Source organism: Macaca nemestrina, chromosome 1, assembly GCF_043159975.1.
Source record: "Macaca nemestrina isolate mMacNem1 chromosome 1, mMacNem.hap1, whole genome shotgun sequence".
Lineage (NCBI taxonomy): Eukaryota > Metazoa > Chordata > Mammalia > Primates > Cercopithecidae > Macaca > Macaca nemestrina.
The window spans coordinates 113,584,969-113,600,831 of record NC_092125.1 but is presented as its reverse complement, the minus strand read 5'-3'; the positions used below and the strand labels follow the sequence as shown (position 1 = coordinate 113,600,831).

The 15,863-nt window shown below is 40.1% G+C and overlaps 1 protein-coding gene and 1 pseudogene across 1 annotated transcript; one reads left to right on the top strand and one right to left on the bottom strand.

Moving 5' to 3' along the window:
• Positions 1 to 3,337: 3,337 nt before the first annotated feature.
• LOC105479075 (RNA polymerase II subunit A C-terminal domain phosphatase SSU72 like protein 2) lies at positions 3,338 to 12,082 on the bottom strand. The gene has a single exon (XM_071086879.1). It carries the CDS (start codon positions 4,607 to 4,609, stop codon positions 4,025 to 4,027), a length of 585 nt encoding a protein of 194 aa, XP_070942980.1. The 5' UTR covers positions 4,610 to 12,082; the 3' UTR covers positions 3,338 to 4,024.
• An 808-nt stretch (positions 12,083 to 12,890) lies between these two features.
• Positions 12,891 to 13,576, top strand: LOC139356024 (3 beta-hydroxysteroid dehydrogenase/Delta 5-->4-isomerase type 1-like; annotated as a pseudogene).
• Positions 13,577 to 15,863: the final 2,287 nt, after the last annotated feature.

Here is a 15,863-nt window from a genome sequence, read left to right as displayed (position 1 = left end):
TTGCTAAGAACTGTGGCAGTAGTTGGGTGTGGGGAAGCATGAGAGGTGAGAGCTAATATTATCACTAAAAATCAGGGTGTGGGAAGTATGGGGTATGATTATGTGTTGAGCAGATATGGTGAGAAGACTTTCTAGGTTGTTGAACACCTCTAGTGTTGGCTTATTGGATAGAGGGAGGGGAGCACTGATTGGAAGTTGTAATGGTGACCTCCTATATCTGACTATCTACTATGTAGAGTGGGAAATTGAGATTTAGATTTGCTGTATTGAAAATACAATGGTTTCTTGAGGAAGTAGCCAGAGAAAGAGGCAAATGGATGTTCACATGGTTATTGAAGATGAAAACTGACATTTGGATACAAATTTCAGGAAGATTTGAAGATAAATCTTAACTATAAAAGTGAGTTATGCCAGAGAGAACAATATTGTGATAAGGACCGGTCAAATGAACATTGCTTTAGGTGTGTCTGACAAATTTCTATTTCTTGATTACATGATGTATGCCTTATAATATTTTCTTAACCAACTCCTTTATTTTGTTTGGTTTTCTGTATTTGTGTATGTGTGTTTTTTCTTCCATTTTAAAATTACCATAAGAAAACTAATAAAACACTCAAAAAATGAGGGAAATACTTTATATTTCATGAAAAAAACTTAACATTATAAGTATGTTAACAGCTTTATTTGTAATTGTTTTATTTCCTCTCCTTTACTTCCTCTCCCTCCTCACTTCCCATGTCCAATCTTTCCTCCTCCTTCTTCTTCTTCTGTTTTGAAACTGAGTCTCGCTCTGTTGCCCAGGCTGGAGTGCAGTGGTGCCATCTTGGCTCACTGCAACCTCCACCTATCAGGTTCAAGCAATTCTTTTGCCTCAGCCTCCCTAGTAGCTGGGAGTACAGGTACATGGCACCACACTAGGTTAATTTTTGTATTTTGGGTTACTGGTGTGAGCCACTGCTCCCGGCCCCATGTCCAATCTACCCCAAAGTCTGACCTGGATTATGTAATCACCATGTGGCTTGTTTGTGGTTTTACATAAGTCGAATCCATGAAGCAGAGTATGTAATACTTCAAGCTCAGTCTGTTGGTTGAAGTAAGTTGTAAGGCAATGTCCCTGGATAAAAGGGGATGGGTAAGAGACTGTACATCATGATGGGGGAATGGCACATGTGTTCAGCAGAGAGAATGGCTGGAAGCTATTTTTACAGATGCACAACTGTACCTGACAAACTATCAGATTGACAAATGTTCAAAAGCTTGACACTATACCCTGCTGGCAAGTTTGTGAGGGAAAAGGCATGTTTGCCAGTGGTGATGAAAAATGTTACAACCTCTATGGAGGGAATCTTGAATATCTAATAAATTTAAAAACACATTTACTCTGTCTTTCAAGTAGTCTTATAAGTAGCTAGGACTCAGGTGTGTGCCACCACACTTAGCTAATTTCTATTTTTTTTTATTTTTGTAGAGATAGGGTTTCACTATGTTGCTCAGGCTGGTCTTGAACTCCTGGATTCAAGGCGACTCTCCTGCCTCAGCCTCTCAAGGTGCTGTGATTACAGGCGTGAGCCACTGTTTCTGGCCTATACTTCTCTGTGACCACAGTAATCCTACTTCTAAAAATTAACCATAGGTCTATCAGCAGAATTATCCAACTGAAGAAGTGAGAAAAAAAGAACAAAAAAGAAAAGAAAGAGATCCTCAGGTACTGGAGGAACAATATCAAAAGGTCTAACAGATGTGTAGTTTGGGTCTCAAAATGAGGTGAGAGAAAGAATGGGACTGATTTTTGTTTTTGAGGCAGTAATTGTGAAATTATTCAAATTAGGTAAAAAGCTGAAAAATTACAGATTCAAAAAGCTCATGGAACTTCAAGGAGGCTTAAAAACAAAGAAAGTTATATGTAGATGCCTCACAATCAAACTGAAAATTAGGACAAGGGGAAAAAAATTAAATGTAGCCATAGGATGCAGGACAGAAAACGCTGGTACCTTAGTAGCATCAAGCACACCCGATTTTGATTACTTTCATCGTCCTCCAGTAATACAAACAGGATGATTTGGAGAAATTGTTGATTCTGGGACTGAGGCTGGAAATATATAAGATGAACCTGGGGCATCTCATAATGTCAGAGTGAGTTTCCTTTCCCATGAAAAATGAAGTAAAACAAAACAAACACCACGATGGGGCACGTGAAAGGGTCCAGGAGGCAACTGAAAACGCTTGTGATGGCCAAAACAGCAACAGTTTGAGCAACAAAACAAAGAAGGATCAAACTGTAACCCCACATAGAAAAATAAATATCCAAGATTCCATACTGCTATGAAGAAATAACTGAATACATACATTCATGAGGGGGAGAATAGACACGTCTGTGTGGAGTAAGTCCACATAATTTACATGGATAATCCACCCACAGGGAAGTAGAGCACAAGTCCACACTCCTTAAAGGTGGACAGCACATAGGGACTTTTTCTAAAGAGTCCAGCATGGAAAACGTGAAAAAGGCTGAATTCACAGTGGAGAAGGCTGATGAAGTGGAGCTGGAAGGTCATGAAGGAGGGGAGCCCATGCTTGTATATTTGAGATAAGAACTATCACAAGGACTCCCTAAAACCCACAAGAGATTATGGCACATCCTACATGCTTTACACCATCAGCAGGTCTTACACACTTTGCTCATTCTGCATGGCCATACGTATTTCTATAACTGCATTTTCTTGAAGACTGCAGCATTCCAGATAAAATGTTCTCGCAAGAACATATGCCTAGCAATGGCTGTCTGCACCAATAAGCTAAAGCCAACTCCTGCAATCAGCTGCTGTGACCAATACATTTATTACCAAGCAGCTTCTGTGGACTTCTTTTTCCCTTTAAAAGTTTCTCCTTACCCCAACCTCTCAGGATACACCTGTGACTTGTTATACCCAGTGCATTCCTGATTCCAATCCTTCATTCAAATAAACTCATTGTCTTTTGAGAGCTAATCTCTGCTGTTATTTTAGGTTGCCATAATCAGTCTAGTTCAATAGATAACATGTAAATTAATTCAACTATGAACAACTACTTCGGAACTATTTTTCCTCTATGGGTAAACATGGTTTAGTGCCACTACCAAGGATTATGAAGTGTTTCACTTGTTTCTCCTTGAAAACATCATTAGGTTTATCACCTGATGTTCTCAATGCTCAAAGCAATGAACATTTTAAACTTAATAAAATTTTCACTCTGAAAGATCTCTTTTTTTTCAGTGTAATTCATAAGGTTTAAACAAAAGCATGTCACTTAGTAGTTTGAAATCCATCCCCCAAACAGAAATAAGAATATACTTTTTAAAAAAATTTTTATTTCATTTAATTTGATGAACTATTATTTGAGTAGATAACTCCAAATTTTACAATAATATGTAGTTCATTATCCAACTTGGATTTTATCTATTAAAGTGAGCACTAGTAAAAAAGATATGATCTATAGGTAAAAACATTTATCTCTTTAAACATGTAATATTATACTCTTAATAAAGAAGAATAACATTTAAGTTAATATACCATACTCCATTGGTCTCAACTAACTTAAAAAATTTAAAAATTAAAAAAAATAGCCCTCAAATTGTGAAAAGAAAGTTCATTTAAATGGTGCTTATCTATACAATGTTATTTATCTGCTGAGTACCCGTAAACAAATCATTTTTCCAGCAGTCCATTATCAACTCTGCTTGCTCATCTGGAAAATGCAGTCATGGTGGGATAGCGTCCTTGTAGAATGATATAAGCACTAAATTCGTTATTCTATGTAATGCACCTAGAACAATGCCAAGCATGTTTCCGTGCTTTTAAAACTGTTAGTCCTTCTCATTTCCCATAAAATATTTCCTTGGTAATCGTCCCTTTCCAGGTGATATGTACAAAAGTAATACAAACAGCACTCAGTGGAAGGTCTTTGCAACTGCTTCTCACAATAAATCTGGACTAAAGTCCCATGCCTAAGTTCTTACTGAGGAAGGGGACAAAGCCAGCCCAGATCTTCAGTAGAAGCAGACGGTGTGAAGAAAGCTTCTTCCTGACTTCTCCTCCATTTGCAACAGCAGCTCCTCCAGACTGTCTTCCATGTCGTCTGACTGCTGCAGGCACTGGCAAAGCTCACAGATGAGGAAAGCTCCCAGGGTGGCATCTTCCAGGGTATCTTTGATGTCCGTGTTGATCACATGCACAGGCTGCAAGGTCTGCTGTTCTCTGGAACACAGATCTTCCACCACTGTGTCATAGACACTCTCCTCACAGGTGAAGATGACATCAAAGAAATCAGTGCACTCCTGAAATCTTTCTGGACCGGGCTTGATTCTCTCATTTCTTCCCAAGATGTGTAAGATTCCATTGCAGGTGTAACATTCTCTATCTTTCCTGAGGAGGTCATTGTACATCTCCTTATATGTTGTTGCAAAATCATAAACTACAGGATGACCGGGTCTTGGTCCCGGTAGCCTCACATGAGATTCCGTTCCGAAAGACCGGACACTCAGCCCTTTTCTCCTGAGGATGCTGTGGGCCTCCATGCTCCTGTTGATGTTGCTCACACACACCACAGCCACCCTGAGTGAGGAGGAGAACATGATGGCGGCCACTGGGAACCAGAGAGACACAGACACCTCAGCTGCAGCACGGACTCTGAGCCAAGGAGACGACCACCTGTAGCCAGGTCTTCCAAATGAGCTAATGTGGAGGCACAGGAGGCAGGTTTATATTGAGTCACCTTAATTAGTGGGTGGAGACTTCTGGATTGATTAGGTTGTGATAATGACCTCTGGATTGATTAGGTTGTGATAATGGACTCCTAACTCATCACAAGAACCATCAAGATGATTAAATTACCTCAAGCAGTAACTCTCAACAAAGGTGGCACCACCCAGTCCGGATTCATTTAAAATCTGGAGTTTGCTCTGTTGGTTCTCCTAGTGAATGGGGGCTGCTATTGACAATGGTCAAGACAATTAAGCTTCCTGCAAGAATGTCATAGGACTCTCCAGGGACCTTCAGACATGAAATTGGATGATAAACATGCTGACAATTTCCAAGGCCGCACCCTATTTAATGATAAATTACAAGTATTGTCGCTTGTTTTAATTTTCATAATGTTCAAGAAGTGCAGTTGCATAAATCATAGGACCACTGTATATAGCCTTGTCCAGAAACTCACAAATTTTTTTCACCAATGCAAAAAGAATCCCATTCTGAACAACACATCTGCTTATGCTATTTTAAGAGTTATTGAACACCACATTTTTCTGCATTCGATATTATTGAACTCATAATGATTCTTCAGGGAATGCAGGAATTGATGCAATCCTCTGCCTCCAAGTACAGCTGTGTTTGAGCTTTTCCACACTTAAATGCAATGTTTAGAATTTTTTTAGTAGTTGTATAATTTATTAAGAAAATAAAGAGATTTTAAAATTATGAATGGGGTTTCAAAAAATAAGATAATCATGTCTCTTTTGAATTGATTAGATTATGATAATGGACTGCTACTCACAAATACCATCAAAATGATTAAATTCCTAATTCAGTAACTCTCCACACAGGTGGCCCCACCCAGTCAGGACTGATGTATAGGTGAGCTCACCCTCACCTCACCCAGCCCAATTTTACTTGTTTTTATTAATCTTTCTTAAATGTATGTATAGCTCACATTCATTTCAGTATAAATCAGATCAGGGGTATCACTTTTGTCCCTGGTGCAGGGACAAAATCTATCTTTGAAGCAACATACTGTATTTTTCTACGTCCCTCTTACAGTGATTCTTACATTGCAAATACAGCAGGTTCTCAAATAACATCCTTTTTTTTTTTTTTTTTTTTTTTTTTTTTCATTTTTTGAGACACAGTTTTGCTCTGTTAACCTGGCCGGAGTGCAGTGGTGCCATCATGGCTCACTGCAGTCTCAAACTCCTGGGCTCAATCAGTCCTCCCACTTCAGCCTCCTGAGTAGCTGGAACTACAGGTGTGTACCACCATGTCTGGCTAACTTTTTTTTTTTTTTATAGAGGATGGGGTTTCACCATGTTACCCAGGCTGGTCTCAAATTCCTGGGCTCAAGTGATCCACCCGCTTCAGCCTCCCAAAGTGCTGGGATTACAGGCATGAGCCACTGTGCCCAGCCTCAAATAATATCATTTTATTATAATATTAATTTAAAAAATTTCTGGCAGACCAATGTCTGCATGGGGTTTGCATATTCTCCCCATGTCGGTGTGGGTTTTCTCTGGATACTCTTGTTTCCTCCCACATCCCAGAGATGTGCAAATTAGATGAACTGACATCTTTACGGTCCCAGTGCGAGGCTGTGCCCTGTGCCCCGGATGGGGTCCTGTCCAACATTGGGTCCTGCCACGCACCTAGAGCTGCCAAGATAGGTTCCAGCCACCTGCCACTCTGAACTGGAATCATTGGGTTGGAAAATGAGTGAACGAATACAAATTATTGAAAAATAAAAATTCATAAAACATGCAGTAATCATACAAATGCAAGACAATAATGATGAGAGTACAAAATAGATCAGCCAGCCTGTAGTGTCTGTCATTATTGATTTTTTAACTGTGTAGTAGTAGGAGGTGCTCCTTACAATTTTTTCTTTGCAAACATTTATTCCTTGGTTTAACTTAACCACAACTGCGACCACCATCACCCACTGATTCACCAAAAATTAGGTGAATAATAATCTTACTAGGTTTTATTAGGCTTTCTTAATTGTATGTACAGCTCACTTTTGTTTCTAAGTTTAATATTCTAAGTGTGTTGAATCTTTATTTAGAAATTTGGTGATGTTTTTGTGACTCTTGTTCATATCAATTAGCCTATGATAAAATTAATTTTATCATACATATTTCACTTGAAGTCATCGTTTTGGGTTTGGTGGCTCACGCCTGTAATCCCAGCACTTTTGGAGGCTGAGGCGGGGGGATCACCTGAGGTCCAGAGTTCGAGAACAGCCTGGCCAACATGGTAAAACCCTGTCTCTACTAAAGAAATAAAAAAAAATGTGCCGGGCATGGTGGCGGGTGCCTGTAATTCTGGCTACTCCAGAGACTGAGGCAGGAGAATTGCTTGAACCTGGGAGGCAGAGGTTGCAGTGAGCAGACATCATGCCATTGCACTCTAGCCTGGGCAAGAAGAGCCAAACTCCATCTCAAAACAAACAAACAAACACACAAACAAATTAGGAAACACCTTAAAGTTTCTCAAAGTGTGTTCTTAGACTAGCAGCAGTAGCATTAATTGGGAAATTGTAAAAAATGAAAATGTAGACCCCAAACCAGTGAATCACAAAGTCTAGTGGTGAACCTCAGAGGTTTGTGTTCTTTTCTTCCCATTTCCATGAATTGTTCAGGTTCACATAAGTGATAATGTTTGGAAAGTCTTCTCTCTAGTAGGTTTCCCTGTGGGGAACACAGGAGATAAACTGCCTGAATTGCTGTGTATCTTTCCTTCACCCTGACACAGCGGCCACGTCGTGGCTGGGTACAGCATTGCTGGGCTGTAGTCCTTTCTCTCAGTAGTCCTTAACTGCCATGCCACTGTCTGTTCCAGCACGGGAGATAAAAAGTCTAATTCCAGCATCATTCTTCTTCTGTAGATAAGATGCTCTTTTTAATTGGATGTTTGTAAAATATTTCTCTTTCTCCTTAGTGTTCAAAATTTTTACCAGCAGATGCCTCAATGTTTCTTATTTCTCTTCACTCTAGTCCAGTATTTCTCCATTTTTTCATCAATCCCCACTTACGGAGCCTTTTTAGACACTTTTTCCTAATCGCCGTCTCATACAATTTTAATAGCACAGGTATATTGTATATTTGTTTATGTACTGTATTTGTGCTTTGTACATAAAGAGAGTGAGATTTTTATTCACTCCCCCAAGAACCAATATTTGCCCCATTAGGGACACTATCACCTCCTTTTCACCTCTGTTGAGAGAGCATGGTTTAACCTGAAACAGTGAGCCTTTTGTTACACTTCAAGGAATAATCTATTATTCTTGGTTTAATTATTGTCTTCTCTCCATTAATACCTTTTACTGCTTGTAACACTTTGTTATTCTTCATTTATCCTCCAAGTCCCTTATCTTTTCCTCATGGTTTCTTATATTTTTGCTTCTTGTTTTGAAATATTTGTGAAATCAAATTTGGATCTCAAGGAAGACCATCCCTTCTCTCAATTCACTCACTAAATTATTTATTAGTTTGGCCTCAGAAAGGATGGCCCCCTTGAATTTTTTTAATAGGGTTGTTTTTTTCTTGTAAATCTGTTTAAGTTCCTTATAGACGCTGGATATTAGACCTTTGTCACGTGTATAGTTTCCAAATATTTTCTCCCATTCTGTAGGTTGTATACTCTGTTGATAGCTTCTTTTGCTGTGCAGACACTCTTACGTTTAACTAGATCCCACTTGTGAATTTTTCCTTTTGTTGTTCCTCTGGTGTCTTTGTAATGAAATACTTGTGCTTTCCCCTGTCCAGGATGGTATTGCCTAGGTTGTCTTCCAGAGTTTTGATAGTTTGGCATTTGACATTTAAATCTTGGATCTACCTTGAGTAGATTTTTGTATATGGTATAAGGAAGGTGTCAAGCAGCAATCTTCTGCATGTGGCTAGCCAGTTATCCCAGCACCATTAATTGAATTAGGGAGTGTTTTCCTCATTGCTTCTTTTTGTCAGGTTTGTCGGAGATCAGATGATCAGGTGTGTGGCCTTATTTCTGGGCTCTCTATTGTACCATCAGTTTATGTGCCTGTTTTTGTACCAGTACCATGCTGTTTTGATTACTGTAGCCCTGTAGTATAGTTTGATATCAGGCAATTTAATGCCTCCAGTTTTGTTCTTTTTGCTTAGGATTGCCTTGGCTATTCAGGCTCTTCTTTGGTTCTTTATACATTTTAAAATAGTTGTTTTTTTGTTCTATAAAGAATGTCATTGGTCAGTTGATAGGAATAGGGTTGAATCTGTAAATTGCTTTAGGCAGTATGGCCATTTTAATGATCCCATCCATGAGCATGAGATTTTTTTTTTCCATTTTCTGTGTCTTCTCTGATTTCTCTGAGCAGTTTTTGTAATTTTCATTGTAGAGATCTTTCACATCCCTGGTTAGCTGTATTTCTAGGTATTTTATTCTTTTTGTGGCAGTTATGAATGGGACAACCTTTCTGATTTGGCTCTTGGCTTGGCTGTTGTTGATGTACAGGAATGCTAGTGATTTTTGTGTTTTAATTTTGTATCCTGAAACTTTGCTGAAGTTGTTTATCAGCTGAAGGAGCTTCTGGGCCAAGACTATGGGGGTTTTCTAGATATAAGATCACATCGTCTGCAAATAGAGATAGTTTGTCTTCTTCTCTTCCTAATTTTATTTCTTCCACTTTTTCTTTCTTTCTCTTGCCTGATTTCTCTGGCCAAGACTTCCAATACTATGTTGAATAGGAGTGGTGAGAGAAGGCATCCTTGTTTTGTGCCAGTTTTCAAGGGGAATGCTTCCAGCCTTTGCCCATTTGGTAAAACGTTGGCTGTGGTTTTGTCATAGATGGCTCTTATCATCTTGAAGTATGTTCCTTTAATACCTAGTTTATTGAGAGTTTTTAACATGAAGGGGTTTTGAATTTTATCAAAAGTCTTTTCTGCATCTGTTGAGATAATCATGTGTTTTTATCTTTAGTTCTGTTTATGTGAGGAATTACATTTATTGATTTGCATATGTTGAATCAACCTTGAATCCTGGGGATGAAGCCTACTTGATTGTGGTAGATTAGCTTTTTGATGTGGATTCATTTGCCTACTTGATTGTGGTGGGTTAGCTTTTTGATGCTGGATTCATTTGCAAGTATTTTGTTGAGGATTTCTGCATCGATGTTCATTAAGGATATTGGCCTGACGTTTTCTTTTTTTTTGTTGTGTTTCCACCAGGTTTTGGTATCAGATGATGCTGGCCTCATAGAATGAGTTGGGGAGGAGTCCCTTCTCCTTAATTTTTTGGAATAATTTCTGTAGGAATGGTAACAGCTCTTCTTTATACATCTGGTAGAATTCAGCTATGAATCCATCAGGTCCTTGGCTTTTTCTTGTTGGTAGGCTATTTATTACTGACTCATTTTTGGAGCTGATTATTAGTCTGTTCAGGGAATCAATTTCTTCCTGGTTCAGTCTTGGGAGGGTGTATATGTCCCGGAATTTAATCATCTATTCTAGGTTTTCTAGTTTGTGTGCATAGTGGTGTTCATAGTAGTTTCTGATGATTATTTTTATTTCTGTGGGGTCAATGGTAACATTTCGTTTGTCATTTCTAATTGTGTTTATTTGGATCTTCTCTCTTTTCTTCTTTATTAGTCTAGCTAGTGGACTATTTATTTATTTTATCTTTTTTTTTTTTTTTCAAAAAACCAACTTCTGGATTCACTGATCTTTTAAATGGTTTTTCATGCCTCCATTTCCTTCAGTTTAGCCCCTCTCATTTTGGTTATTTCTTGTTTTCTGCTAGCTTTGGGATTGATTTTTTTCTTGCATCTCTAATTCTTTCAGTTCTTTCAGTTGTGATGTCAGGTTGTTAATTTGAGAACCTTATAACTTTTTGATATGGGCATTCAGTACTATGAATTTCCCTTTTAACACTGCCTTACCTGTGTCACAGAGATTCTGGTATGTTATATCTTTATTTTCATTAGTTTCAAAGAACTTCTTGATTTCTGCCTTAATTTCATTATTTTCCCATAAGTCTTTCAGGAATATGTTGTTTAATTTCTATGTAATTTCATATTTACCCAAAAGTCATTCAAGAACATGTTGTTTAATTTCCATGCAATTTCATGGTTTTGAGCAATTTTCTTGGTCTTGACTTCTATTTTTTATTGTGTCATGGCCTGAGAATGTGTTTGGTTTCATTTTTGTTCTTTTGCATTTGCAGAGGATTATTTTATGTCCAATTATGTGGTTAGTTTTACAGTATGTGCCATATAGTGGTGAGGAAAATGTATCTTTTCTTTTTTTTGTTTCAATATTTTATTCAAGTTTTTTTTTAAGTTATGTTAATTACAGCATTTCAAGGGGAGGATCTAATTCCATACAAAATGGAAGACTCTAAAATGTACCCATTAAACTGCTAAAAGACAAATTGAGTGGTGAGAATACAACAGAAGTCCAATTTAGATTCTGAGTGTTGTCACCATGTGATTGCAATCACACAGACAATTCCATGCTTATAGCTGGAACTCCTGGAAGCTATTTCATATTCTGGTGTCAGGGCAAAAATTACAACACAAGAAGGAATAAGTCCTGAATTATTGGCTTCATCACATTCCTTAAATATTGGGTGGTTTTTGCAAATTGTGACTTTCCAATCTACTTTAAACCTACAGACACATTGGCTTAAGATATATTGTCATGTAGTCTCAGCCTCTGATTCCCAGAGCCCAGTCTCTTCAGGACCATAGCACCCCACTGCTGGTCTGGCCCTCCACATTCAGTTACTCTGATGCCTTTTCTAATGCAACTAATTGCTTTTGAGTCTCCAGCACCATCTCAAAAAAAATAAAAAATAAAAAATAAAAAAACCTTTTCAGTTTCTACTTACCCATAACCTGTAAGTCTCCCCTACAGTGCAAGGAGTGTGCTAAGAAAACTAGTTTTTCATTTTAATTCTTACTCTCCACAGCTCCCAACAACAGGGGATGTGAAATGACAGGGGAAGTGTTAGAGGCATCTGTTTCCTAAAACCATTATCACTCGCAGGCTTAGAGAATACTTCACAATGTTGGTCATTTACCACTTGAAGGTAAACTAACTCCATATTTTCTCTGCCACTAGATTAATTTTTGAAAAGATGAGACTGTCTCTCCAGAAACTCAAATTGCACAGAGACTGTAAAAGGAGCCAAGAGTACAAAAATAAGCAAATAAAAATGATCTTTTGCCCAGGATTTTTATTCCTTCTTCAAGGGAAGACGCTCTGGATACCTCCATGAGCTTTGCTTTCACACAGCTCAGGGGAGGCTGCAAGGTCCTCCACATGCAGGTGTTACCAGCAGAGGGCACACTCTCCCCACCCCCGTCCCCGCCCCGCTTCCTCCACCAGGCTCCACAGGAAACGCCAGTGCAGGGTTTGGAATACTAAGTAGAAGGAAGGTTTATCACCATCACCCCCTCTTTACATAACTGGGTACATGGAGTCACAACCAGAATTGGAAGCAGCTTGCCTGGAGAACACAGTCAGGAAAAGTGTGTGGGTATCCAGAAGCTCCCCAAACCCACTATTTGCTCAGTGACTCTAGGGATTTAGTTTTACTAGTCAAAGTTTTATTAGTCTTCAACAAAAAAGAAAAAGTTTTATTAGTCTTTAACAAAATGAGAAAAATACTAGCAATTGCATGTATATATTTGAATGTGTATTGCCTATATACAACTGTGAATGTGTGTGTGTGATGTGAATTCTTCCACTGCCCTTTTGTGCCTAAGGATTGGGACTGTCCATATTCTCAGAGTGTAGTTTCCTGATTTTTTAGTTTTAAATACTCTGTCTTTAATGGTATCAATGAAAAAAAATCATAATTTTGCAATATTCTTACTTGTCAAAATATAAATGATAACTCTAGGTTCTTTTCCAAAATTAAAGTATACACACACACACACACACACACACACACATCCACAAAACCCAAAAGTCTAGAAATTCTTCCTCTCTAGAGCCCAAATGTTCATTTCTTTTTATTTTTATGTTTTTCCTATGGCTGTAGCATGGTCCCAATCTCAGTCAGAGCCACAGAAGAATACAACACTCGGTGGTAACCTGAGTGTGTTACAACCACTGCACTTGGGAGTGGAGATGGGGCACATGGATCTGTGCACGTGGCTGTGGCCCCATGGGGATATTTCCTGACACTGACAGCATACTCTTCATGGGCAGGTACCCAACTTCTGTTGGGAACCTGTGTCCAAGCTAGTATGCCAGGCTTCATCCACACCAGCATCATAGAGGTAGCCAGGCCCAACTCCTACAATGAGATCATCCAAAATGGCCACAAATAAGAGCCTTTGGAAAACATATGGTCTGCTCCATACACATAGAGCAAAAAGCTTGCTGAGGAGGCTGTGCTGGCAGCTAATGGGTGAACACTGAAAAATAGCAGTATCTTGTACATTTGTGCCTTAAGACCCACGTATATCTATGAGGAAAGAAGCCCAATCCTTTCTGCCACTACAAATGAGGCCCCATTACAATGGGATCCTGTCAAGTGTCAGCACGTTATCCACAGTCAACACAGTCTATGTTGGCAATGTGGCCCGGGCCCACATTCTGGTCTTGTGGGCCCTGCAGGGCCCCAAGAAGGCCCCAAGAATACGAGGCCAGTTCCACTACATCTCAGACAACACGCCTCACCAAAGCTATGATAACCTTAGTTACACCCTGAGCAAAGAGTTTGGCCTCTGCCTTGATTCCAGATGGAGCCTTCCTTTATCCCTGATAGGCTGCATTGGCTTCCTGCTGGAAATAGTGAGCTTCCTGCTCAGGCCAATTTATACCTTGTGGACCGGCACAAGAAGACCCTGAAGTCCAAGACTTAGTGATTTAAGGATGACAGAGACGTGCATGTGGGTGTTGTTAGGAGATGTCATCAAGCTCCAACCTCCTGGCTTCATACAGAAGGTAACAAGTGCACAAGCCCAGGTCCTGCCTCCTCCCTTTCACACAATGGCCAACTTATTGTCTTCCTTGTGTCATCAAAACCTGTGCAGTCACTGGCCCAACCAGAAGCTTTCTGTGCTAACCATATACCAAAGAACAGACAATGTGATTTGCCGTTACCGAATATCAGTGGCTAATTCTGAACAATTTGGGGTCTCTTTTAACTTGAGAATCTCTTTTGACTACCAGAGCTCCATTTCCCCTCTTAAATGAGAAAGCGTTTCTTTTTTTTTAATCTCCCATTTCTTCACACAGTTCAATGAAAAGAGCAATAAATGCTTTAATGCTTAACCTGGAGGTAGGTGTGGCTTCTGTTAATACATACTTTCCTCCTTTCCCTTTCATTTCCAGGTATCACCATCTCCAATTTAGAAGAGTACCATGAAACCAGGATTTAGGGGTGGGCAGAGTAGTGGGAGGGTCAGGAAGGGTGTATGAAGGCTGAATAAGCTCTAGTATGTTTCAGGCATCTACAACCTGACCTACATATGACATACATTACCTCATTTAATGTGAAACCTCTGATGTGAGGTGACTATTTCCATTTCATCGGGAGGAAACTTGTTCATGGTCACGCTAAGTGATTAGTGACTAGACCTGCTACCAGGGAGTCAGCCTTGAAAGTCCTTATCTTTCCACTGAAACACTCAGCTTGAATTTGTCTTGTCAGTGGCACAGCAGAGCACTGGAGCATGGGGTGCCGTTCCTTGGGAGAGCCCCAACTCCCTTGGGTTACCTCCTTCTTGCCCTATTCCATGCAGGGGACTCCCTAGAACCCAAGAGAATCCCTCAGGGGCACCTGAAAAGGTTTGCATGCCTTACCAAATGGCCCTGAGCAGGGGAGAGAAAAGCAAAAATGCATTTAGCCTCCAGCAGCTTCAGTGCCAATTTCCTTGAAGGTCTGTAGAACACACCTGGCTATGTGTGTGCTGGTCATTCTGGTTATTCATAACCCTGCATTTCACCCTTTCGAATCACACAATGAAGCCATACCATGGGTTCCTGGGCAAGTAAAGAGAATGAGGGTGAGCTTCCCAGAAAATCTGTCTCCTACTCAGCCCAAAAAGTAGAAATCTACTATCCCACATCCCCAGATTTAACTGCCTCTCCCTCCTTTTTTATCCATCTTTCCATTAAATCACATCCTTTCTTCCTTTATTCTTCCATCTCCTTAGCTTTGCCTTCCCTACATCTCCCCTTTTATCGCTGGCCCTCACATTCCTCTCAATTTCTCTGAGGAGGGGAGGCCAACAAAGACAAGTTTGGGGACTTCAGTGATGGCATAGTCATTAACCAACCAAAGAAGCAACGGTCGAAAGAAACACTTTCAGGGGGATTAAGGACAGAGTTTAACTGAAGTGGGTGAAGAGGTTGCTGTGGGTCCAGAGTGTAGGAAGGGAAGCTGTCTCCCTCTGGACCTGGGTATATCACAGCCACAGTGAGGGTCACACTCAACATCAAGATGGCTTCTTTCTTACACAGAAAATTTATGAATGGTTAATCAGTTGAATTTGATTACCACAACGGAGAGTTTCAGAGTTCATTCTGAATGGAAAAAGGGAAAACATTCTGGCCCAGATGAAAAGGCTTCTGCCACCTCAAAACACGAAGGGACAGATGACCAGCACCAGCATCAGGGTGGAATTGCACTAGTCCAGTGGGGTAGAGTGAAAAATGGAACATCCCTCCTGCCCCATCCACTGAACAAAATGCAAGAGCCAGCACCTGTCCTGCTCTTGTAAGCCATGCCCACCATCCATATGTTTATGACAAATAGCATGGGAAGGATAGGAGGGTGGTGGAATCTGGGACAAGAGCCTTTCCCCTTGATTTTTCAGTCGAGTGAAACCCCACTCTTATTGACCAATGAGGGCAATGTTCAAAGAGAAGTGATGGGAAAGGTTATACCTCCAATGGGCAGTGAGCGGTGATCACAGAAAGAGAGGAAGAAATTGGATGGGCCAGCAGTCTCAACTGGAAAAGCACAAAGGACTCGGAGTGTTGCCTCCAACAAAATGCGCCATCCCTTCTCAAAACTGAGGGTGCCAGGTAGGCAGACCTCCTGCACCAAGCAAGCCTCGCTGTACCTCACGCAATGCACCACACGGGGGCAGCAAGTCTCGGAGGGAAGAGCAAGGAAGCCTGACCCAGT

Excerpts from the sequence above, each read along its gene's own strand:
- LOC105479075 (XM_071086879.1), bottom strand. The coding sequence starts at position 4,609 with ATGTTCTCCTCCTCACTCAGGGTGGCTGTGGTGTGTGTGAGCAACATC.